Here is a 26586-nt window from a genome sequence, read left to right on the forward strand (position 1 = left end):
TTCTGAATGAAATTCCCCCGATCGTCCTGTACCTGACCCTTCTCTGTACTTGCAGCCTCTCCCAACCTTGTACGCTGCCTGATAAATTAAGAGAATTAAGTTGTTCCCTAAAACCAATTCCTTGTGAACCTTTCTCCACCGTGATTCCCCTTCCATTGAACTGTCATCTTCTATTTAGTGAAGCCCTTACCTACCTCATCATTTGCACATACTGCTCTGAAAGTCAAGTAACTTTTCAAAACAGCCAGATTAACTTTCAACAAAGCAGCATCACACTTCACCGCATTTTTCATGCATTTTCCCTGTCCCTCCCATGTGCTTAGGAGAAAGGGGCTTGACTAGTCACCAAGCCAGTGAGACCAAGACTTTGTTGGCCAGAGGTGGAGAGGTTCCATGCTTCAGGGACTGGTAAAGCTCCAGCTGCTAGTGAATTTCCAGGGAGCAGGTACATCTCCCTGTGCTTTCATGGATGGCTGCCACTGGGGACACAGGCTCTCTTCAGTGCTGGATGAAGCCTTTGGGATAAGCCAGTAACTAACTCCTATGTTGATGTTTTATGCAGTTATTTTTTTTCAGTGGCAATTTGAAACGGGAGGATATAACGTTTATACTCTGGGTTGTACAAAGGCTGTACGCAGCTCTAACTAGTTTGCCAAAGCTGCTGCTTTTCATCCTTAAGCAGCCGCAGCACAGCTATACAAAACAGACCTATTCCTCAGCGCCATGAAGCAGCAGCGATCCAGGATCACTAGAATATACATCTTTAATGCACAAATCTGCTTTCCTAATCACCCAGAAAAGGGTCAGAGGGAGCACTGCTGGGCTTGTAGTTTTGCTGTGACTGCTTTTGGCAGGCAGTGCTTGAGCTGCTGCCTCTCTGATCCCTCATAAACACTGATGATAGAAAAACTCTACACACCCCGTTTCTTACAACCAAAAAAACCCCACAAAAAAACCTGAAAACCACAACTCTCAACTTTTTGTCTTTCCTCCTTTCACAGGAGCAGCACCCACGAGGTGCCCGCGCGCCTCTCCCCGGAGAGAGGTGCCCCGAACCGCCTCCACGCCGGTCCCTCGGAGCACCGGGGCCTTCCCCGGCCTGTCACCGCCGCCGCGGGGCCGCGACCCGGAGCCGAGCCAGCTGGCGCGGCGCCGCCGAGTGCCGGGGCCACGCAACGCCGGCTGCACAAACGAACCGGACCGGACCGGAGCGGACCGGCGACACCGGCCGCTCCGCCCTGAGGCCGCGGCCTCCCTCCTCACCCACACCAGGGCCAAGCCGCCGCTTCGCCGAGCCGCGGAGCGGAGGGACCGGCCCACCGGGGAAGCCCAAAGCTAAGGGGCTGATCCAGTGGAGCCCGAGCCGGGCCCGCGCTTCCCGAGGGGCCGCGGCCACCACACAGGCGCAGGACCCCCACGGTCCCATAATGCCCCACGCTCCCCTGTGCCTTTAAGAGGTGGTGGGCGGCACGAGCCGACGGCGGAGGACAAAGCCTAGCGCGCGGTACCGCCGCGGTACCCGGATGGGGGGGCGGGAGCGCGCTCCGATTGGCCGGTGCGGAGAGGGAGGCGGGCGGGCGGGCGGATAACGGGGACACAAAATGGAGTCGCGCTCTCTGCGACTTACATAACGCGACCTCTCACCTCGCGCGCGGTGCAAAGTAGCTTGCTGCGCCGGCAGGCGGGGCGAGGCGGCGCGACTGGCGGGCCACGCGGCCAATCCGAAGCCGGCAGCGCCGGCGACGCGCCAGTAGGCTCCCAGGGCCGCAGCGGCGGGGGCGGTCCCTGAGGGGCGGGAGGCAAGTTTGGGTGCACGCGGCGAGGCTCGGCCTGCCGCCCGCCCGGGAGGGGGAGGGGAATCTCCCGCCATTTTTCAATCGTCCCGCCCGGGTCCCGCTGCTGCCGCCGCGCGGATCCGCCGGCTCCGGCCGGGACCCCGCCTCGTCTCGCCATGGCGCCGCTGCTGGGCCGCAAGCCCTTCCCGCTGGCCAAGCCGCTGCCGCCGGGGGAGCCGGGGGAGCGGTTCGTCATCCCCCACACGCAGGAGGCCTTCCGCACCCGCGAGTATCCTCTTGGCCCGGGGGCGCGGGGGGGACGGGGACGGGGCGGCGGGGAGGGCTCCGGCGCCGCCGCTGTCACCAGCCGTGGCGGCCGCCCGCGGGCCTTGCGGTCTCGCCGCTGCTGGGCGCGGAACTGGCCTCCACGGCGGCCCCGGCCCTCCCGGGGGGTGGCCGGGGCCCGGCCCAGCGCGGGGCGGCGGCGGGGCAGAACAAAGCGGCAGCGGGGCGGGGAGCGGGGCCGTCCGGCTCCTCCGGCGGCGGTTCCTGGCGGGAAGGGCCCGGCCCGTGAGGGGAGCCCGGCCCGGCCGGCGGGCGGTCGTTCCCCGCCAAGTTTCTGATCCGGTGTTTGACGCAGTTCCAGGCGGATGGAAGGCGAGGCGGGGGGAGCGGGGACAGCAGCTCCGCGGGGCCGGAGCGCTCTGAGGCGGCGCGGCCGTGGAGAGAAACTAACGGGGAAAGGGAGCCGGGAGCTGGCTGCGTGTTCAACAGATACTGGTGGGTAGGGGTTGATGAATGTAATTAGCGCAGCGGCAGTTCTCGAGAGGGGTTTGCAGTACAAATTCGAGGTGTGTATCCCGGGCATGAGGGGTGGCATTGACACTAGAGACTCCCACAGGGAGGAGAATAAAATAGTGGCAGAAGCAGCTCACCTGCGGAGAACCCAGGTTTTCGTGCTGAATGTATCTTCTTCTGGGCTGCTTTAGCGTGAAAAACATTTTTTTTTTTTTTTTTAAAATGATTCCACGTGAGTCAGCGTGTGACAGTTCTTGAGCAGCTGGAAGTGGACATGGGCAAGGCAGCAAACTGTCACAGCCAATGTGCAGGCACGAAGGCAGAGTTACTGTTCAGGTCCCCAGCAGGACTGGAGGGGCAGGTCTTCTGCGCTGTAACCTGTGAACTGCTACTTCAGGAGGCTGGTTTGTTGTTTGTGTTATAAGGATCAAAATCTGAGGAATTGAGGAGTGAAGGAAGGACTGGAAGTGAGACAGAAATGCATGAATACAGGAACATATCTCAGAAATCTTGGTGATGCAGAAGACAAAGGGACTCCAGAACTTATACAGACCTGTGTAGTGGAGAGTGTCTTGTTACTTCAGTGTGAAGAACAGCCAATGAAAGCCCCTAGGAAGGATTAGGTAGCTTTTGAAGAGGAAATGCATATCTGGGTGCAGATAGGCATTGCTAATGCATTCAGCCCAATAAAATGAGACTGGGTAGAGTGTTAGATACTTACTTTTTAACAGTGTTTTCAATTAAAGCATTCAGTCTGTGACTCGAAAACCTGCTATTGTGGTGTGTGCAAACTGAAAGTAGCTCAGTCATCCATCTGACCAGGCAGAGACCTGTTCTTTCTCTTTCCCTGTGAGGAACGATCAGTGATCAAAAAGACAGAGTCTAAGCCTAATTACTGCTTTTGTAAAAGAAGATGTGGCTTTAAGGTTCATCTGCCTTTTAGGAACAGCACAGAGGAGTTATGGGGCACCTTCTGAGAGCACCAGTCTATCGGTATGGCTCTTGTGGATCTGTGAGTAGATGGAGGACATGTTTCTGCAGACACTTGGGTGGTATTAACATTAAGGAAAAAAAAGAGATGGTTTCTCATCCTCAGAGGGGATGGCATTAGCTGCAGGGTCAGAAGGAAAGAGGAAACCAATGCAAGCACTGAGGTTCTAGAGAGATGCTCTTCTCTTGAAGAAAGTACTTCATGGGGTGTCGTGGGAGTCAGCCTAGCACGTTCTAGAAAGTTCATCTTGGCAGATAGACGTCATGAAGCTAAAAAGAGAAACTAAGTCATGTTGGGTTTCTATCTTGCTTTGTTGACCATGTATAATATAAGCTAGGCAAAAAGTGGAACAGAAAATTGCAAATGAGTCAGTAAGTTGAAGGGAGGTGTTACCTAAGGAAGACTTGGAGGGGGCTTTTTTTGGTCACTTCTGTTTATCCTGGATAGCACAGAGGAATGGCTTTTGTGGATGGGAACAGCCTGCAGAGGGGCTGTGTCAAGAAGTACCTGAGTCCTCACCCAGAGCAGCGCTTGGTGTCATTTATGCTGAGGCCTGGCAGAACATGGTCTCCAGAACTTTTCTTTTTCCACCTTGAAAAGCTGTTGATCAGCTCTTCCCCTAAAGGGTGTACAGGTTCTTGTACTGCACAGCTACAAATGAGGTATTTGAAAGACATAAAAAGTTCTTAAGACTCTTCTGTTTTGGTGTTTTGTTTTTTTCTTTTTTGTTAGGGTTTGCAGCTGTAGATTGGGTTGAACAAAAAATGGAGATTGGGGTATTGTATATGAGGAGAGATGTCTGGCTTATGGACATGTGTTAAGAAAATGTCCAGCACCAGTGGACAGGTGGTCAGGGTGGTCATCAGAGCTCACTCAGGTGTTTATTTGGGTCTGATACTTCTTTGTAGCTTTATGTGGCTTCCTTTGGCTGCCAAATCCCCTGAAAACCTTTTAGGAGAAACCATGCTGTGTAGAGCCCATTGCTCCTGGCAAAGCCTTCGGCTTCTGGTGTCTGACGCAGGAGTGAGCCTTGCTAATTGTGGGGATGGGAGGGATGGCTGGGCAGTCGGAGAGAGACTCGTCCTTGCAGGAGCTCTGTAGGATCTGCTCTCAGATATGTGGGGTGTCAGGCAAATGCTTCACGTGTGGTATGGTCTTGTCTGGTTTATGTCACCTGTGCACCTGGTCTGTGGCACATGTACTGAGCATTTGATGTCTGCCAAACACTGAATTTGTTCCCTGGTGAGCAGGTCATCTCTTCTGTTAGCACGTGGGACTGCTGCAGTGTGTGTTCTGCTATACAGGCAGCTGTTCGGATAACCGCACTGCCAGCTCAAGAGAGATGCTTGGTTCAGAGAGCTAACCAGCCTGGACTGGTGAGGACTATTCCAGCCAAAGCTTTCCTTCAGCCATCAGTGTACAGTTTAGGGAAGTTATGTTGCTTTCCTCTCCAGAAAGCTTGCTCTCTGTCTTTAGTTAGTGTTTTTGTATGGTAAGCAGAACATAATTCTCATATGAACATGAGGAATTGGGCTGCGTTTGGCATGCAAGTTAAAGGCTGTCATTCACATCTTCACATGTGACATCAGCCAGTTAAACTGGCAGCAGTTAAAGATGGCAGCACCAAAGCAGGGTTGTGTCATGCTCTGCAGTTCTAGGAGAACTTTGCCACCCACCCAGGAAGTAAAGTCTTAAAAATGTACCGACCTTCCTGGTAAGTTTGCCTTCTTAGCTAATACAAGTAAAAACAATTAAGATATTCTAAAGCTATTTTGGAGTTGATAGTCATTTCTGGGAGAGCATCAATAACCCAGGAAGAAGTAGACTTTGTATCTGCTCAATAGTCGCCTTGCGCAGTGGTTAGCTTGTTTATTTTAAACATTTTTCTTTAAAAGCGTCCCTTGTTTTTACTGTGACTTTGTTTTCTGCCTTTCAATGTCAAGTGATCTTCAGTGTGATGCAAACAGATGTGATGTATTAACTGTTACACAGTGGGTAGTCAGTTAATTTAACATGTGTGTTATTCATGGCTTTGGGGGGAATGTTCACAAGTAGCTGGTGTCCAGGGTTTTTTATTTATTATTGTGTTGGGAATTTGTGGGAATGACAGCTCCAACTGTGTAGAGAGGTGTGTTTGTAATGACATACCAGTAAGCCCTCACTTGTAGTCCTAAATCAGACCTGCTGAACAGTCTGATATTTCTTGGGTTTGTTTCCAATCTGAGTGGAAAGGACAAATAGCATATGTGTAGTGGAAAGTTTGAGCTATAGTAAACTGCAAAAACATCCTCCTGCCTTTTGGCTTTGTGCTGGCCCCAGGATTTTAAAGCAGAACCTGGCTTTGGAGCTTATGGCAGAGCACAAAGGCAGTGTGGGCGTGAGTCTTGAGTGCTCGTTAAGGAATCTGTCCAGGGGTCAGTGTTAGATGAGCTGACCAGCTGTAGGTGGAATTAAATTGCATTTGAGAGGCAAGGCTGAGCTGGACAGGGAAATTGCTATACCTGCTGGTTTTAAATTCGGTGTTGATCTGAAAAATATGTGTCCTGTTATGGTACGATTAAGCCTGTTCTCATAGGTGTTTATAAGGAAGGGAAAATTCTTAGGGAAAATTCTCATGGATCTTCCTGTTAATATGGGAAATGGTGTTAGGAAAAAAACGTATCTTTAAATCATTTTTCAATGGAGATCAGCATTTATTTGCTATCCTTGCTGGAAGGAAAGGAATCTCCTCACAGGTCTAGAGAGAAGAAAGTTGATGAATGTAGGAGGGGAGTAGACCATAACTTTATTTCCCAGCCATATCTCAAATATTTGTTTATAGTTAGACTGCTGAAGGTTTATTAAGGCAATGTCCTGAACTCTTAAGAAGTGTGTCTTTCCTTTAGCACTCGTGTTATGGCAGCTGCGAATCCTTCATATCTAGGTGGTGTCCATGGATGCGCAGAAGGAAAGCCTAGGGGGAGAGTGAAGATGGGGTTGCTGAATGAAGCTAAGACCGCTGTTGCTTGTATGTTTAGGCTCCTGTCTACTGCAAGGATTTAATTTGCTTTTAACTGTTCTTTTTGTGGGAAAGACATAGGAAGGAGTAGTAGTATGGTTGCAATTTAGTCATTTTTAAAGTGGTTAATTGCTGTAAATACGAGGAGGACTCCTGATTTCTTGTTTGATTTTTTAAAATTATTTTATTTTCCTCCTAGCTCAGTATCACTACAAAAATTTGTTAAAATCACACTTCTGGTCTGGTTGGTGGTGCTGTGCAGATGAGTTCCTCTGTAAGCTGTGGTTACTCCTTGCCACTGCCCCACCGCAGGCATGACACTTCTTGCCCCTGCCCTGTAGCACCTCTCGTTTCTATGGAAACTTAAGCATCTTTGAAACCTCAGGGAGGGGTGTGAATTGGCCAAAGGGCTCAAAACTTAGTGGGGTGATGACTTGTCAGATCGCTGGTCATCCACTGAAGAGCAGGAGACTCCACAAGCAGGGAAAGGTGAGGAACCGCAGGATTTCTCCTTGGTTTTAAGACCTGCTCCAGGCAGCGGGAATACTGTCAGCAGTGGCAGCCTCCTCTGGAGGTGGCTCTGTTCCTGGCTTGTATTCTTGCATAGCACCAGTTGCTGTGGCTGCAAGATACCTGTATATCAACATCCACAGTGCAGCTTCTGTACCTTGTTGTGCTTTACCTTGGGGCTGTGAAGAAATGTCCAAGAAAATTGGCTTTGTTGGAGTTGTAATTTGGCTTATTAATAGGAATCTTTAAAAAAAAAAAAAAAAGTAATAACAATAAAACACAAATAGGTTAGTTGCACTAAAATTTTCTTGAAAGACAAAGTGTATGCAGGATATGATGGGCGATTTGCTGTGGCTGGTGGCTCTGCCTTCGCAGGAGCGTGGAGCAATCTGCTTGTTCCCACAGAGACTCTCATAATTAGCGCTTGTGCTGCAGCAGGCTGAGCCACTGTAGTTGTTACAAGTATGCTTTGTACTCTGTGCTTGCTTTTCTACTGGAGAGCATGCTGCAGGAGAAGGGAAGGATGCTTTTCTTGCCTCTCTTATAATTTCTCCACTTAAGTTACCATCGGTAAGTATATGGCAACTTAAGCAGGCTGCCACAGGGTAAATTGGTGTGGATTTACACTGTGCTAGCTTTTCTGATAATTGTGCCTGTACATGTTCTATCCATAGAAAGTATGAAGTAGCTTATATCTGTTTACACTGACAGTTAATTACCACTTAGGTGGGATGGGTAGAGCACAGCCACAGATGTTTACAACAGAGTAGCTAATGCTGTAATTCATAATGCTGTCTGCACCACGGTGACTTGCCTGTGCACCCGTTAATCCTAACAGCCAGAATAACTTAACCTTGAGGCTGGTTGTGGTACGGGAAGCAGGTGATGGTGGTGGTGAGGAAGATCCTCATGTTGTGCTGATGCAGGAGGGCTGCTTTTGTTGGAAGCCAGAGGAAAGGTGACCTTTCTAGTGATTTTTTGTTTCAAAGCTTTGGGGTTTTTTCCCCAAAAGATTGGGGGTACTGGGTAGACTGGTAATTTGCATCTAGATTTTGTAACACCACCCTAAGGCATTAGTAGTAGTAGTTCCCCAACAGTTACTGTCAGGCATTTAGTGGCAGTCCGTGCCATGTCTCCGGCACGTGCCTGTGATGATGTTTGTGCTGTTTTCTAGTGAATCAGACCGGAAAAGCTGAAAAGCAACTTAGCAATGCCAGAACTTAGCAATGCCACGAAACTCAGCTGTATGTATTCCCCCTGTGCAGTTCAGCTGAACTGATGGTGGTGTGGCACCTTCTGTATGCCAGTGCCAAACTGGATGGGCATTTCAGCTGCAGAAAGCTCCAGTGCATCCTGGTCTGAAAACCTATTGGATTTAATGCAGCATCTCCATGGTAGACATAGGGTCAAATTGTACTGTAGTGATCTTCAGCCTTTGTGCACTTCAACAGTAAGGGTTTAATTGAATTTGATTGTCTTGTGCTACTGTGATTATGCTCTCCACTGCATAAATCCTGTTTTCCTGAGCTGCCACTTCTACAGAGAGTATGAAGCACGTTTAGAGAGGTACAGCGAACGAATATGGACATGCAAAAGCACAGGAAGCAGCCAGCTGACGCACAAAGAGGCTTGGGAGGAGGAGCAGGAAGTTGCTGAGCTGTAAGTACCAGTGAAGAAATTGGTATGTGTCTATCTTTAGGCATTGGGGCAGAAGAGTGGACTTGGGAATGATATGTGATTGCTAGTTTCTGAGGTGAGGTAACCAGCTTTTTACTGGCTGTAAGCAGATCTGGGGATTCTGGAGTTGAAAGCAAATTAAATCCAAATTTGATGCCATCACTAATGGAGTTGAGTAATGTACTTATTTAGTGCTGTATCTTGGTATATTTGAACCAAAATAGTTCAGCATATGATACTTAGCTTATTTTGAAGTCCCTTGAGTAATGGGAGTTTTTCGGGGAGGGGGGGGGAATAAATCTTGGAGGAGCTAAAGTAAAAATACAGTAAAAGAGGTCATTGAAGTGTTTCACATCAGCCAGGTCCACAGCTGTAATTATTTTTTCCAGATCTGCATTAGAATCAGTCGTTGTACTACATAAAAAAATTACTTTGGAGTGAGATTTTAGGGATCTGCTCTACTTGAAACAATAAAGAACAAAGGGAAACCAGCAAGAGTCATTACTCTGTTCAGACCACCAGTGTTCCTCTGGGCTGCTATGTCCCTGACTCCCCCTCTAGCACACAGCACAGGCCCTGAATCCTTGGTTGAGGTTCAGCGTGATGCTTGCCATAGAAGTGAATTTTCTGTAAAGGTGCAAGTCCTTGGCTCAACCAACATATATGACTGACTTTGTGATTACCAAATTGTAGGATTTATGCCAAACAAATGGCATGTGTTTCCGTTCCGTGAATTGATGACTTGGACTTCTGTGACTTCTTTTTCCTGTGTTAACTGGGGAGATTGTCAGCAGTACTACCTAAGAGGTGAAATTTTCTGCTGCCCCTCTTTCACGAAGAATGCACATTTCTGATTCATTGGCAAAAGAGTTAATAGCCTTAGCCTAAGGAGAAATTCCCCATCGTTTGAGGTTAATCACATCCTTAAAGGCAACAAATAAGAAACCTATTTGGCAATAGTCCTGATTTCTGTGAGGGTTGAAGTACTGCTGTCTTCAGTCTTTCATCCCTAGTGTTCTTGTTTTGAGAGGAGGATGCAGAGCCAGCTTGATAAACTTATAATCCTGAGTCAAAAACCACTGGTCTAGTGTCACTTACTTTTGGTTAACAATGTTGGATTGGTTGGCCACTTCTGAAAACATTAAGAAATGTAAATGAAATGTAAATGGAAGCTTTCTCAATAACAAATTTAGCTATAGTCTCTTTAAATGTGGGGGAAAAAAGACTCTGTGAAATGAGATTTTGGGCTTGTCTCTTTGAAATGGGATTAAAAGCTTCCCAGGTGGTTTGCTGGCTGCTTTAATACCTGACACTAGTCTGAATAAAAAAAAAAGTTCATTTAGGCAGTTTGCTGAAGGGATAAATTTGTTCGTGGCAGCTGTAGAAGAGCAAACATGGCTGAAGATTGTCAGCAATGGGTCCCTGAGTCTGCGAAGCTAAAAGGGTTTTGGAAAAATGGAGTATTTTCTTCCTCCTTACAGTAACTTGAAACAGACTTTACTTTTTAGCCAGAAAGCTTTATGCAATATATTGCTTAGTACTCCTATCAGTTAACTGACCTGATCTTTTAGAAAGGAAATCGGTCAAGTAAATTTGTAACAGTCCTTCCTCTTCTTTGAATGAGAAAGTTTGAAGATCATGATGTGGTGGAACACATAAAATATTTTTCTCTGGAAAGATAATTTGATTGTGTAAGCCTGCCTCTATCTTCTTCACTGTGTTAGCAGTCTGTTTAGGAAGAAAGAAATGCTAAATGTTCATCAGCATTGAGTTATTGTTGGAAGCAAAAACTTTAAAGTAACAAGCCCCAGAATAATGGTATATATTTAACATCTAATAGAGAGGCAGTAATAACCAGCAAGAAAGGGTTCACGGTCAGTGCTGCTCTTCCAGAATGCTTTATGGTGCTCCTTCTGGGAAGGACAAGTACAATTTGTATTGTTATGCCAATTAATGCTTTGGGAGGGTGCTGGGGGAAGCGCACCAAAAAGCTCTTGGATGTTTGCATGCTAATGTGGCATCTGCCTCAAACGTTGTCCTGGCTGTTAGTGTTCCCGGAATTGTGAAATGGGAGGCTACTTTGCATTTTGGCTTTTATTCCCTGAATAATGAAAACTTCTTATGTTCTTGCTCAGCTTGAAGGAGGAGTTCCCCACCTGGTATGAGAAACTGGTACTGGAAATAGTCCACCACAACACTGTATCTTTGGAGAAGTTGGTGGATGCAGCTTGGCTGGAGATCATGACCAAATTTGCAGTGGGAGAAGAGTGTGACTTTGAGGTAAGGATCTGGTTTGCATTTTGTCCCAGAGCTAATTTTGGATATCTAAAGGCAGGAGATGAGAAGAATATGTTAGCCACTTACATTATCAGAAAGATGGTCAGAATTTCTTTTCTGTAGAATCCCAGTGGCAACACCTGCTTTTGAATGCAAAATGGTTCCATAAGCAGATGCATGTGGATGACCCATACTGATGGCAAGAGAAAAATGACTGATCGGGGAGGGGAGGGGGGAATACAGATATATTTGTTATACTGCTTAAATATATGATGGCCTGTGTGTATATTTAAGTATATATAAAAATACGTTTTAATTAAAATAAGTTAAAAATTACAATCTGCTGTAGTCTTTTCACCTACCACGTTCCCAGAAGGAGTAGTAGTCTTAAACTAATGTAGCTTGAAGTCAACTGCTTACAAATCTCTAACGATGCTCTAACGATTAGAAAATTCCCTTCAAAACTGGGAATAATGGGGAAAATTCAAACTTGTTAAAAATAACAGAAAGTTATAAAATGTTCTCTGTTAGCAACCTGTTTAGGACGTATTCTCTCAACTGGGGCTGCTGAGAGAAGAACATGCTTGTGCCTTGTACACACACTCTTTCCTTAGGCTGAGAAAGCAGCATTATTAAACACTGGAAAAACTTGTGGGTTGGCAGTTCTCTCTTAGCAATTTGTACAGAACTTCCAGGTAGGAGTAGTAGAAAGAAATCCTGTAATTGTTTCATGAGAGGGATCATGGGCTTCTCTCAAGGAGGATATCAATTAGGTGTTTTGCCAAATTATGGTTTGCCAAATTAGGTCATCTTAGCTGCTTTTTTTTCTTCCTTGTAATGTTAAAGCTCATTAGCTCATGTGTCTTGCTTAGGTTCAGTTTTCATCAATATTTCTGTGCAGGTTGGTAAGGAGAAAATGTTGCCTGTGAAAGTTGTGAAAATACATCCCCTGGAGAAGGTTGATGAAGAGGCTTCAGAAAAGAAATCGGATGGAGCCTGTGATTCCCCATCCAGTGACAAGGAGAACTCCAGCCAGGCAGCCCAGGACAACCAGAAGGAAGCTATCCTGAAGGAGGATGACAGCAGGAGGGAAAGTATGAGTAAGTAGTAAGACAGCATGCCAGTAGATAGCACCTGGAAGTGAGTATTTGAATTTATGTACATCTTGGGCCTGGGCTGTGAACGTTATATGTGATGTTTAAACAGTGTTATGTAATGAAAATCCTGAAACTGTTATTGTTAGTGGTGCAGCTTTGGTGACATCAGTGCTGTTGGCTTTCAACTGTTCTTGCCTGTTTTAAAGCAGAAAATGTGCTGTCATTCTAAGGTGTAATACTGAAAGCTATACATGAAATGTATAAGCTTTGAAAGTGTAACAAGTGTATTTAAAAAAAGGGGGGGTGGGGGAAGGGGAACAGAAAAGGTTTATGCAGAATCATAAAGTTCTGCTGTGATGTTCATCCTCAGAACGAACATCTCTAGTTTTAAAGCCTGTTCTGCAGTCATTCTCTCTCATGTCCCCAGCTGACATTAAAAATGAGGTTTTTTTTTTATTTTGGTTTATCCCCTTTACAATTTTCAAATGCTGAGACAAAATTCATGCAGAAAAATGCATATTAATTTTTTTCTAAGGTTTCAAAATAAAGCATGCTTTGAAACATTGTTTGCCTCTTTCATATCTGTTCCTCCTTGCTGCAGAACTAAACAGTGGATGTCCAAGGCTTTTCTTGACTGAGAAGGTACTGTTGAAAGAGGAAAAAAAAAAAAAAAATAGTTTCATGTCCTGTGTAACTTCTTAAAAATGGAATTATAAGATTCTTTAAAAGATATTTCAAAAAGTGTTTTAAAACAAAAAACCAAAAACAAACAACCCCACAGCATAGCTCTAATCTGGATAGCTTAATTTTAAATGCACATAAATGTAGTAAAATTCACATTTGTAAATAGCCACTCCAAAACCTGGGGAAGGTGTATATAACCTCCTCTAATACGGAGAAGAGGAAACTCAGAAAACAGCCCACTAACAGCAAAGTCAGGAGTGGAAAGCAAGTTCTACCAAGCTGTAGTCCCAAGCTTAATAATTGTGAATTGTTTCTGATTGGTACCGGAAAAAGTTATGAGCTGTTTTGATTTCATTGCAGTGCTCTGTATAACCAGAAAGGGGAAAAAAAAAAAAAAAAGTGTTGCAGAAACAGTCTGGCCTTATACTCATCCTTTGAAACAGTAATAGTGCTTGGAGAGGGACTAATGGATGCTTTTTTTAAAAATTTTTTTTTTTTTTGAGTGGTAGTTCTCTCAAGCTACCTCGTAAAAAGCATAGGAAGTAGCTTTTACTTTAAAAATGCTCATTGCCCAAATTTACAGCAGTATTTTGGGGCTTGGGTGTTTAGAAAAGTCTACCATGATATTTTGTTCAGTGGTGTGCAGTATCCTAACCAGCTGTGTTCAGCTGTGCTCTTACTGACACTGCCAGTATAGTGCTCAGAGATTGGAAGAATACTGCAGGAATGGGGATTCCTGAGTCTTTTTCAGTCTCTGACTCGGCTGATTATCTGGCTTTTGTTTAGTTGCCTCTATAAACTGGGACTGTCCTACCCTTTCTGTAAAAGATGAACTTCAACATGTTCAAATCAGGGATGCTAGCAGAGTCATAACGTAATCAGTAAAAGCAGTAAGCACTCATTCTTTTTAACTCTTCTCCTTGTGCATATGCATTTATTAAAAGGATATTTTATTGCTAATGATTTTATATTCTGCGTTATAATAGAACATGAGTTCACAGTAAACTCATTACTGAATCTATATTCCAGAGTCCATTAAAAGAACTACATACCATTTGTTACATTTATACAACATACTACAGAAGTAGTAAAGACTTGCTTTCATTTAGTGGGTTCAGGCCCTGAATTGCACCTGCAGGAGGCTGTGTGCAGTAACGGGAGGTATCTAGCCACAGTTACTTTGACTTTTTCATTCTAATAATTTGCATACTTGACCACTAGTAAGATGGGTTGAGGTCACTACACAAGAGTGGGCATTTAGAAGCAATAACAGGCTCTGCATAACTGTGTGATGTAAGAGCTGTATCTTTCTGTGCACACACGAGGGGGCAGAGTTAACCTTAGCATTTTTACTAATACTTAGGTCAAACTTGCTGATTTTGCTGAAGGAAAAAAGGGGCAGAGAAAGAGAGCTTCAGTCTCTGTTTAGGAGTCTACTGTGCTTCAGAAGCTATAAATAAGGCTTTATACCAGCTTTATTGCATCATATGTGCAGTCTGAAGTGGCTTTGTATTTTTAGTTGCTTACAGAGTGAACTCTGGAAAGTCTGCAGAAGTGAGAGGAAAGGCTAGTTTTTCCTGAAAATGGATGGTGGACTAAAGGCAGGTTCTGCAGCTTGAGCTGTACTTGGACCTGATAATGCTTTGGAAAATCCAAAATAAGTGGTGAATACAAGGAGACAACAGCATATGGATCCTTTAAGAGGTTCCAGTAGTGTAGTGAATGTAAGTTTTATTACAGTACAGTACAACAACAAATGAAGTATGCTTTTTGTAAAATAACTTTAGGCAGGAATGTACAGTGATTTCTTCTTCCCCATCCCCAGCATCCAGGTGCTGTTAGATGGAATCCAATGTAGTCATTCCTGGTTTTAGAATCTAGAAAGTAAATCGCAAAAGGAGAGGTCACTTACAGGCCTCTTGCAGAAGCAGCAACGTAACAGAGTCCTTCAAAGTCAGAGCCAGGACTAAGCAACACATTGTTCTTTCTTTATATATAAACTTGCTATGTGTGTTATGCACATCCAGCAAAGATAACGTTCAGCCGCTTAAAATACACTGATCTCTGAAAGCAGATCTTTTACAGAGCTTGAAGTGTCTTGTATGCGACTTCCATTGTGCTGTTGAGCAGAAAAACATAGTTCAGTATTTGTGAACTTACCAAGATTTTTTTTAATACAAATGTTGAACCAAAGCAGGCAAAAGTTATGTCTCAGCCTGACTTGTGGTGAGAGGATTAGTCTGCTTTCACACGTACTACCACTGTTACGAAATTCAGGGGGTTTTATTTTTAAGGAAAACTTCTATAATGAGTGATGCTTGGAGCAGAGGATTCTACATTGCATTATCTGAAATGTAGCACTAATGTGGGAAGTAGCTGCACATTTATGTATATGGTGCAGTGAGCCTGTAGCATCTGTGATCTGTTCCCTAACCAAGGTGACTGATTTGGAAGGCAGGGGGGCAGAACTTGGCTTTATGCCATGTAAGGTATAATGCTGCTGAAGCTTAAATGCTATAGGGCTTACAATGTGACAATGATATATATCTATATTTAAAAGTCTGACTTAGGTCTAGTATCTACTTGTATTCTGCATATACTTAGTAGATAATTATTCTCATCTATCATGCTTGCTTTAGTGCTTTCTTTGAGTCATAGCCACAGACATAAAAACATTTGGGGATCGCTTTCTTCAGTAAGCTTGGATTTTGTCTTAGATGATTAACATTTGCATCCTGAATATAGAAATAATAGATTCAACACCAGCTGGCAAGAAGATGTGATGCCTTTGTACTCTTTCAGTTACATCTCTTTTGAGAGTAAAAAGACTGGTTGTATAAGTATGCTTAAAATCTCCAGCTAAACTAGCCCATAGACATAGGGCTTGTAACTATAAAACGCTTAATGGCCACCAAAGTTAAATTATTTAAAAAGTTACTTTAAATTAAAGTCAGTAATTCCTGCAGTAGAATTATTTCAAATATGGCATGGCAGAGACAGCTAGGGCTCTTGGCAGGAGCTCCCTAAGCAGGTTACTGGCTAGGTTATGAAACCTGTCCCCCCTTCATGAATTTTACAGACATTTTCTCCCTTTGCACAGGTAGTTGCAGCTTACCATCTGTAGAGAAATGGGTTTAAGTACTGCAAGTGGTCCTTTATACTCCTTGAAGATAGGTGTTACCTCCTACTTCAGAGCTATTTAGGCACTCCATTCCCAACCTGCATCTTCAGGATATTTCTAAAACCTGATTTGGGATTTTATCCTGATGTTCTAGTTTAACCAAACACCATATAGATAGCAAGGCGTGGGGTGCCCAGTCCAGCAATGACCTGGATTCTTTAACTTTTTTTTTTTTTTTTTTTTGGACTCTTAATACTAAGACACTTAATGTCTTACCTTGTTTTATTAGACGATCGAGCACGTAGGTCTCCTCGGAAGCTTCCCACTTCTTTGAAGAAGGAAGAAAGGAAGTGGGTTCCACCTAAATTCCTGCCACACAAATATGATGTCAAGCTGAAAGATGAAGATAAGGTGAGTTGTCCATTTGAATTCTTTCTATTATAACATGAATATGCAAGTTTAATTAAATAATCACTATTGGTGTGTCTATACAGCCCAATGTAGTACTTTATGCCGGGGTCATGGTATTGGAAGCAGGATGGCTGTAGCTGTCTGTGAGGCTGGCTAGCCTGGCTGTTATATAATTGGGTTTTGTGCATGGAGACACCTGACAATTCCCTGGTACCACACGCTGAGTCACAGTGCTATGGTAGCTTTAGAGTGGTTGCTGTTAACTGGTTAATCTCAGGTCAGGCAGTTAATGAAACTTGGTCAGAGGTAGACTAGTTAAATCATGAGCGGCAGTTTCTGCTTTTGTTCTAACTGAGCTTCTCTGATAGTCGTAGGTAGCTATGCTTCGAGAAGCTCTGTGTAGCTGCAGCTGCTGCGTGCTTTTTGTCATCTCTTTGCTAATTTGATGAGAGAGGCAGTGCTGACCTCAATTTAATGACTACCCCTTGCAGAGTTACTCCTCTGGTCTCAGGAAAAAAAACAAAATAAACATTAATATGTAAAAGCTTTTAAGTTGGTAGTAAGCAAAAGCTGGAGGAAGGTCAGAGATGAAGTAGTGGGCTTTGGCAAGAAATCTGCAACATAAACTAACCTTTTTTACTTTTTTGGCTAACTGAATCTCCTGCCAATCTCTATTGTGCATCTTGGGTCTGCAAGTTCTGTTTGGTTTGTTTTGAGTCTTTGCAAGAGAGCTTTGAAAGAGTGAAGAGTTTGTGGGCATGAAGCAGTACAATTGTCCTTGCTCCTTTTAGCCATATGGTATGTATTTATAATGTGGTTAGAAGTTAAATGTTAACAGTTTGTCTGTTTGTTATCTCCAAGATCATCAGCAACGTACCAGCAGATAGCTTAGTCCGTACAGAGCGTCCTCCCAACAAGGAGATCCTGAGGTACTTCATCCGTCACAACGCGCTACGGGCCGGCACATGTGAGAATGCCCCGTGGGTAGTGGAGGATGAGTTAGTGAAGAAATACTCTCTCCCCAGTAAATTTAGTGACTTCTTGCTTGACCCACATAAGGTAAGAATTCCTAAAAGTACCTCCTTTGCTTTCTCACCCATTCCCCACCCTTAAACAGTCTTGGTAGAGACTTCAGTGTGCCAGTTGGATTTTGGTGCTCCCAAGCTTACATCAACTTAGAGAGATGCAGAGCAGGAAGGCCCACTCTTTTGAAGATTGACGCTTTGAGAGGTGACACAGCTTGAATGTCTGAAACAGTGGTCTGCTTTGAAAATTTGAGGCGTAACTGCCTTTTCTTGATTTTTCCAATAGTTTGTATTACTTGTCTACAAGTAGAGACATGATTTCCTGGTGTAAGACAAATGGAAGAGCTATAGTCCTTGCCTGGTAACATCAGTTATTGGGCCTTTTTCATGGTTACAATGCAAGAGTTGGATGTTGTATTGGCTTTGTGTGGCAAGGTTTTGGTAGTGGGGGGGTTACAGGGGTGGCTTCTGTAAGAAGTTGCTGGAAGCTTTCCCTGTGTCCGACAGAGCCAATACCAGCCGGCTCTGAGACGGACCCGCCGCCGGCCAAGGCCGAGCCAATCAGCGATACCGGTAACGCCTCTGTGATAACATTTTTAAGATGGAAAAAGGTTGGGACAGACAGAAACGGCAGCTGGAGAGAGGAGTGAGAACATGTAAGAGAAACAACCCTGCAGACACCAAGGTCAGTGAAGAAGGAGGGGGAGGAGATGCTCCAGGCGCCGGAGCAGAGATTCCCCTGCAGCCCGTGATGAAGACCATGGTGAGGCAGGCTGTCCCCCTGCAGTCCATGGAGGTCCACGGTGGAGCAGATATCCACCTGCAGCCCATGGAGGACCCCACACCGGAGCAGGTGGGTGCCCGAAGGAGGCTGTGACCCTGTGGGAAGCCTGCGCTGGAGCAGGCTCCTGGCAGGACCTGCGGATCTGTGGAGAGGAGCCCACGGAGCAGGTTTTCTGGCAGGACTTGTGACCCCGTGGGGGACCCACACTGGAGCAGTGTGCTCCTGAAGGACTGCACGCCGTGGAAAGGGCCCATGCTGGAGCAGTTCGTGAAGAACTGCAGCCCGTGGGAAGGACCCATGTTGGAGAAGTTCGTGGAGGACTGTCTCCCGTGGGAGGGACGCAACGCTGGAGCAGGGGAAGAGTGTGATGAGTCCTGCCCCTGAGGAGGATGAAGTGGCAGAAAATAACATGTGATGAACTGACCGTAAACCTCATTCCCCGTCCCCCTGTGCCGCTGGGGGGGGTTGGTAGAGAATCCAGGAGTGAAGTTGTGCCCGGGAAGAAGGGAGGGGTGGAGGGAAGGTGTTCTGAGATTTGGTTTTATTTCTCATTACCCTACTCTGGTTGATTTGTAATAAATTGAGTTAATTTTCCCCAAGCTGAGTCTGTTTTGCCCGTGATGGTAATTGGTGAGTGATCTCTCCTGTCCTTACCTTGACCCACAAGCTCTTTGTTATATTTTCTTTCTCCTGTCCAGCTGAGGAGGGGGAGTGATAGAATGGCTTTGGTGGGCACTTGGCGTCCAGCCAGGGTCAACCCACCACAGATGTGTTTGACTTCATGATTCTTGGTTCTTGTATGGTGCTTGATTGAGTGATGGCAGATACCACAAATTTTGTACTGAATACTCTGAGTAGCAGGGATGGGGTTTTTTTTTTTCCCAGCCCTTTGTAATGACCAGCCAAATATACTGGTAACTGAGTAAATGTCATATCATGAAATCTGCTGGTTTAAAATTCATCTTTGGATGTAGAAAGCACTATTTTGTTCATTTAATAAACTCGCTTTTTTCATGGACTCCGTCTTTGTCAAGCATTGTTCTAAAACTAGAAGAGAAATATTTGCTATATCCCTTTTTCCTCAATAGGAGGAGAACACCTCATTCTAGCAAGCTTCTATGGACTTTTCTGAACACTTTTAAATTTGCTTAAAGGGAAAAATAAATTCTTCATATTTGAGCTGTGTTTATCCTTGCTGTAGTATTTGGGATCACTGCCTTAAGAGAAATTAAAGTATTTGCTGGTGGTGTACAAACTCTTTTATTCAGCGGATTGATGGATGGAGATGTACCCTTAGTATAAGAAAAAATACAAAACTGTAAAATCTTCGGTTTGACTTACAGAAGTCCTTAGCTTTATGTTTAGGGGTGACACTTTCCGTAGCGTGTTTCCCACTTGGCATAGAGATTGAATTTATATTGAGTTTTTTTTTTAATTTTGAGAAGTGCATGCAGAATTTATTAATCCAGAATTAGTGTTCTGACAAAATAATTTTGTATAAGTGACAGTTGGACATACAGTATAAGTTGTAGATCTAATATTTGTGAATTTGTAATTATCATGATTTGTATCTTTGCTGGATGCTTTTGGCTTAGGTAATTCTCTTCAGCAAATATTTCAACACAATTTTTGTAGAATAAAGTTATGCAGGCACTGGATTTGGTGTTTGTGCAATCTTCAGTAAAAATTTCTCTAATGGGCTAATGAGGGCTCTTTAAACTAAAGTCTTCAAGAGTGAACATCCATGAGCCGGAAAATCTGAATATTCCTATGGTAGTCTTAAATTGATCACATTTGTGTATGTCTGTTCTTAAATAAATGCTTCTTAGATGCTTGCACCTTTTGCTGTGCTTACCACTGTGGAATTTTTTATTGCTAAGGAATCTCAAATTTTCAGCCCCTGTTTTCTGGTCATTTTATCCATAACCTAAAGGTTATATCCTTGTATTTTATTTTTCACTTCTTGAAATATATCAATATTCTGGGTGCATCCTGAAACTGAATTTGAGATGCTGACGTAATCCTGAAATCAGTCTCTCTTTGGCTCTGGGTTAAACTGTTCTGTGCTTAAAGTATGCTGTCATGTAGGTTATTTCAGCAGGTTAAAAACAGTCAGATATTCAGTCATGTTACTTCAGAATTGAATCCTGTCTCACGTTCATTCTAGATACTTTCAGGCAATTCAGAAACCAGTCTCTAAACTCCTGTCACCCATCACTTCTGTGCTCCTTCAGTTTTCCTCTGGGTGGTGTGCTGGGTGGGGTCCAGGACTGAACCCTACATGACTCAGTAAGAAATCTCTGAGCAGAGGAATAGTTTTTGAAATTAATGTCAATATTTTGCAGGCAAACCACCTTCCCACAACCTTTTAAGTAGAAACAAAATGGTTTTATGTAATGTATGAAACATTTAAAATTCGTAGTGTTTCATTTTATAAAGTTAAATGTGAACTTTCTGGAATGAGCTAATGACTTCATAACCAACACAGTGACTGTAGTGCAGAATATTGAAAGCTGTTGCAGAAGCCTGTCACCCTTAACATATTGAGTACTCCTTGTTCACTGGAAAAAATACATTAAAAATAAACATAGGCAAAAATAATTGACAGAAAAGGATCTATATAACCTTTATTTACTTTTAAATATTAATATAAAATCATTCTTTCTTTAATTTCAGTATATGACTCTCAACCCCTCAACCAAGAGGAAGAGCTCTCAATCACCTGACAGAAAGCCTTCTAAGAAATCCAAAGCTGATGGATCATCCCTGGGCCAGCCGCTGAGCCCTACTCTGTGGTGCCATGTGCATTTAGAGAAATCTATTATTGGCTCTCCACTGAAGGTGAAAAACTCTAAGAATTCAAAATGTCCTAAAGAGGAGCTGGAAGAGGTAATGAAAATCGTGTCACCTGCTAAACTTGGTTCTAACTTTCACATTCCAAAGAGGAGCCGACTGGGAAAGGGCAGCAACAAATCCTTAGACAAAAAGCAGAGAGGCAAAAGGGTTCTGAACGGGCAGAAATCATCAGGGAAATCAAAGTCTCCTAGGAAAGGCTTGAAGACCCCCAAGATGAAAATGAAACAAATGACACTACTGGACATGGCTAAAGGTACCACTAAGGTGTCCAGGGCTCCCAGGAATTCTGGAGGCACCCCTAGGTCTTCCAGCAAACCCCAGAAACATCTGCCTCCTGCAGCACTCCATCTCATTGCTTATTACAAAGAAAACAAAGACCGGGAAGACAAAAAAAGTGCTCTTTCCTGTATCATCTCCAAAACAGCTAGGTTACTCTCAAATGAGGATCGTGCCCGTCTCCCTGAGGATTTGCGAGGGTTAGTACAGAAACGCTATGAGCTTCTAGAGCACAGGAAGAAATGGGCCACCATGACAGAGGAGCAGCGAAAGGAGTACATGAAGAAGAAAAGGGAGAAGCTGAAAGAGAAACTGAAGGAGAAAGCAAAGGAGCGGAAGGAGAAGGAGATGAAGGAAAAACTGGAAAAACAGAAAAGATATGAGGACCAAGATCTTAAAGGGAAAACCTTGCCTACTTTTAAACTGGTTGATACTCCAGAAGGACTTCCTAATACACTCTTTGGGGATGTTGCTATGGTGGTGGAGTTCCTGAGCTGTTACTCAGGGTTATTGATGCCAGATGCTCAATATCCCATTACGGCAGTTTCCCTGATGGAAGCACTTTGCGCAGAAAAGGGAGGCTTCCTTTATTTGAACCGAGTACTGGTCATTCTCTTGCAGACCCTGCTGCAAGATGAAATTGCTGAAGATTATGCTGAGCTAGGAATGAAGCTTTCTGAAATACCACTTACTTTGCATTCTGCTTCTGAGTTGGTTCGCCTATGCCTACGCAAGTCAGATGTGCAGGAGGAAAGTGAGGTCTCGGATAATGTAGATGAAGGCAAGGATTTGGCAGCTTTTGAGGATAATGAAGTACAAGATGAGTTTTTGGAGAAACTGGAGACATCGGAGTTCTTTGAGTTGACTCCCGAAGAGAAATTACAGATACTTGGAGCACTGTGCCACCGGATTCTAATGACGTACTCGGTGCAGGACCATGTGGAGGCAAAGCAGCAGACGTCGGCTGAGCTCTGGAAGGAGCGCCTAGCTATCTTGAAGGAAGAAAATGACAAGAAAAGAGCAGAGAAACAGAAGCGAAAAGAAATGGTGGCCAAAAACAAGGAGAATGGGAAAGATGAGAATATGATGGGAAGAAATGAAAAGAAAAAAAACGAGATGATGAAAATAGAGCACCGGGTAGAAATAGAAGCTGATGATATGATAAGTGCTGTGAAGAGCAGGCGCCTTCTTGCCATCCAAGCCAAGAAAGAGAGGGAGCAACAAGAAATACAAATGAGAGGTAAGAAAAATACAAGGAGGGTAGAACATTTGTGTGTTGTGGAGTAGAGGGGAATAAGTTACTGGCAAAATTGACAGCCTGTTTTCAAAAGCATTACTTGGTTTTAAGGGATTTACTCACTGGAGAAGTGTAATTCAGCTGCTATGGTTCCTATGGCAGCTCAAAATCTGGAATGTTAAGAAAAAGCAATAAATGCTTCTGGATTTTTATCTGTGGGCATCTTTTGTTCAGTACCTTTCTAATCCTGTCAGGCCCAGGAAGGTTGGAGAACAGAAAATCTGTTTTGGGGACAGAAAACAAACAAAAAACCTTGTCTGCCTTCAAACATCTTCTGGCTCTTAGGTACAGAGGAGATATTTCCCGCCTAAAAGCTAGTTCCTACAGCTGCTGCTGGCCTTGCTGCCATGTGCATTGTCAGGTTGATGCTAGGAGCCCTTCTCCCAGATAAGGACTTAGGCAATAAATTTCAGTTTACAGTTTCTCACTCTAAAGAATTAGTTATGGAGTTGTATAAATATAAACTGCTCAAACCTTTATAAGTCACGAGTTACAGTAACAAACTTTGTATGCCTCTGTGTAGGTAGTGCATTTTGCGAAGGAGTATGGAATATGAAGAGCAAAATACTTTGGAATTGCACTTCAGGGATTTTTTTGGTTGTAAATGTGGGTACTGGGCAGGTGGAAGTGGACAGCATAGCTCATCTAGGTTGTTATTTCCTGTCTGAAACAGTTGAGGGACAAGCATCCCGCATGGAGCCTGGCTTACGTGCCATAGCTGGAATCTGGGATTATCTGTTCTAGGAGACCAAGAATAGGTAAATAACATGGAATACCCTGAGGCTCCTAAGGAAGTAGACTGGATACAACCATGCCTCCTATTGAAAGTAAATAGACTTTTCAGATCTTCTGTTAACAACTGTGAGTCTCAGAAGTATCAATAAACTGCTGAAGATCTGGAGTGCTGTCCTAATTCTCCAGAAAAACAAAATACCAAATATCTAACATGCTGTAGCTGAATGGCCTCTTGGCCCCAATTCTTGTAGCATTCCAGTTGTTTGACAGCAACTTCACGTTCATGATAAAATTTTACTGCAAAAGTAAATACAGTTTGGACACTGCTCCTTGGGATACTTCTTCTTGTTCTCACTTTATAGTTTGTACTAGTTATATATGAAGAAGAGCAATATTACATTGATGAGAATAATTTGGCTTGCGTGTTGAGGAAGTTTGATTCATTCTTTTGGACTTCACAAGGAAAACTAGGTCTCTGGCAGGGAAGGAAGGATTAAGCCTTACTGCTCAAAGTAAGGTTTGAATTCGTATTGCTTCCTTTCCACATAACAAACCCCAACATTTCAGGCATCCAGGGCTTCTTTTACCTGTTAAGCAGTTGCTACCAGACAAAAAGGTACCCTCAACATACCAAAGATCTTGGTTAATGTTGATGGTGCAGTAGTTAGGGCTGTAGGGTTAGCAGCTCGGACCTAATCTGTTCTGGACTTCAGACTTGGAGGCTGGTGTGGTTTAGTATGTGAAAAATAGTTCTGGATGACCACAATGAGAACTGCATCAGTGTGTTCCTGCCATCACATAGGCCTTCTGGGGGCTTTTTCAGCCTACTGGCTTTCACACCACTTCAGTTGCATATGCTTTTAATAATGTTAGTATCTCTGGGGGAAGTAAAAGAGTAGTTGCTGACAAAACACCTATTGTACAGTGATTCAATATTCATATATATGAACCACTGCGCAATAGGTGTTTTGTCAGCAACTATTCTTTTACATATATATAGATAAAGATCTCAGTCAGAGGTTTCTTTTTTGCTGCTCTGGTAACATCTGTAACACTGGGAGCACTAACCTTTTTCAAGTTAAACCTATCAAGGTTGCAGCCAGTGCTACCAAGCTAGTCTCAGCTCAAAAAAGAACCCAGTGTAAGAAAGCATAAATGTATTTTTCTGTTCTTTCTTGACTTCAAAAGAAGTCAATACAGAACTCCCCGTTGAGAGAACATGATTAATATCTGTATTTTCTTGATAGTAAGAGTCAAGTCATTTCATTTCCATGTTACTGCAGCGCTTACTAATTGTTCTTTGCCTGATCCCTCCATGAAGCAATAGCTCCCACACAGTCTGTTGGAGGAGAATGGGGAGCTGGAAGCTTATACAGCTAACAAAGCCTGCTAGAGAGGAAAGTACTAACTGAGACTAGCATGCCATCACAATTGAAGATGAGATGGGGGGAGGAACCCTTTAGTATGGTGTCTTCGTTCTCATTTTGTTTGAACAGTTTCAGCATATGACTAAATTTAAGTTTCTGTTCTTTCCTTGCCTCTTCCTTAGTCTGGCACTTGATGGTACCTGCTGCACCTGGTCTTTACAGTTGCACAGAAAAAAATACCTGTCTCATGAGTGCCCACAATATCCCATGTCGTAAGCATTGAAGAGTGTGCTGGCAGTGTGGCTTGTTTTGGTTGGAGTCTTGGCTTTTGAGGGGAGGGTACTGAGGAGGAGAGTGAAGTGTGCCTTGTGCTAGCATCAGGTGACAGCAGCAAGTCTTGAGAAGGTGTTAGGGAGAGAAATTCTGGGGGAATCGTATCACCTCTGTCTCCTTCTAGTGGAAGGTGAGAACAGTACTTCCTGTAATATGGGTCTCCTGATGTGGTTTGCAAGATTCGTATTTAGGTCATGTGAAGCATTTGGTGCTGTGAGAGTGGCTATTGCTAGTTGTTCTGATTTCAATACTTTGACAGAGGGAGAGGTCATAAGGTTTAGGGAGGAGTTGGTATTTACAGATATATGGGTGCAGGTGCTTGTGTCTGGCAGGTATGGATTAACAGGACAATTTTGCCATGCTGCAATGAATGTAAATTGGTATGCTGTTACTATATTATTATATAAAAGCTGGTATATCGAGTTGGTGTAACAAATGCAAAGGTATGTTTTTCAGTATGTCTCCTCTAATCAGTCAGGATTGATTACATTTGGCAGGACTTCAGAGACTTACCAGGTATTTACTAATCAACTGTTATCAAACCTATCTTTATACAGAAGACAGCTGCAAGATGAAGAATAGGTTAGTAGCCCTGGGAAAAGTCCTAGCAAAAAGTTAGCTTTCTCCCTGGGACAGCAGCCAACATATGATATCTATATGCTCACTTTTACCTGCCCCAGTCCACCTCACCCCTTCCATATGGTCTCATTACATCTGCTTCAAACCCTGCTTTGTGATGTAAAGATAAGTCTTCATTTCTTCATCCTTTTTATTTTTTTCCTCAAGTTTTCTCCGGACACAAAAGAATGTTGCCCATAGCCTTTTGTGAAAGTCATGAAGGGGTGATGTTTTTGTTAGACTGAGGTCAGTCTCTGAAGAGTCAGTGTGACTCATTTTCATGTTTTGTTCCTTTTTGTTCAGGCAGTTCTTGGTGGAAGTACACCTATTCTTCAGAGATGGGCAAAAGTGTAGAGACTCTTGAACCATCATGAGGAGCATAAATCCTGTTGACCTTAATGTTTGGTCTTGTGGCAGAAGCTGCCTTCCTTCTTGCTCCTTACCTAGACATGTGAAATGACATGTTTTGTTCTGTAAGGCTCTTGCCAGGGACCCTGTGATGCCAGGATTTAGGCCACTACATATTTTTCTTCCCTTCTTTTTTTGTCAACAGCAATGGATATTGAGAGCTACTGAAATTCCAATACTTCTGTCATGAGTGGGAAACCTGAGGGTTCTATTTTAATGCTTTTCCACATCATAGCATATATGGGAAAGCATGAGGTGTTACGAGATGTGACTTGGTCACTGTTGTGAGACAGTTGTGCCTGGAAGAGGTCTCTGTTGTGCCAGATCTGGTTTTTTGGTAGGTAAGGTTGTGGGGAGAGTGTTCCTCACAGCTGCAGTTGTGGAAATGCAGGTGTCTATTAGCCACGCTGACCTCTGTAGTGTCACAGCTGGACCGCTCCCAACACTTGAGCTGGCCATAGCAGAAGTCCTTGTCATATACTGTGCTGTAGCTAAAGATCTTTGACCCTGTTGTTATATGGGACTGCACAGCAATGGATATCACTTTG

At 43.9% G+C, this 26586-nt stretch overlaps 1 protein-coding gene across 9 annotated transcripts in view; it reads left to right on the forward strand.

The window, feature by feature from the left end:
• Window positions 1-1837: 1837 nt before the first annotated feature.
• Window positions 1838-26586, forward strand: part of BAZ1B (bromodomain adjacent to zinc finger domain 1B) — a 52452-nt gene continuing 27703 nt past the window's right edge. For 5 of the 9 annotated variants that reach the window (XM_030028745.2, XM_030028746.2, XM_030028748.2 and 2 more), the window contains exons 1-7: window positions 1839-2064; window positions 8615-8731; window positions 10885-11029; window positions 11928-12126; window positions 16218-16339; window positions 17201-17398; window positions 20825-22520. In XM_030028745.2, coding sequence (XP_029884605.1) covers window positions 1952-2064; window positions 8615-8731; window positions 10885-11029; window positions 11928-12126; window positions 16218-16339; window positions 17201-17398; window positions 20825-22520 — 2590 coding nt within the window. In that variant the 5' untranslated portion in view covers window positions 1839-1951. Of the gene's footprint in view, window positions 2065-2521; window positions 2741-8614; window positions 8732-10884; window positions 11030-11927; window positions 12127-16217; window positions 16340-17200; window positions 17399-20415; window positions 20438-20824; window positions 22521-26586 lie in introns of those variants that run through there. The other 4 variants (XM_030028744.2, XM_041126935.1, XM_030028749.2 and 1 more) reach the window with 3 other exon arrangements.

The sequence above is a fragment of the Aquila chrysaetos genome, chromosome 10, assembly GCF_900496995.4.
Source record: "Aquila chrysaetos chrysaetos chromosome 10, bAquChr1.4, whole genome shotgun sequence".
In the NCBI taxonomy this organism is placed as follows: Eukaryota; Metazoa; Chordata; class Aves; order Accipitriformes; family Accipitridae; genus Aquila; species Aquila chrysaetos.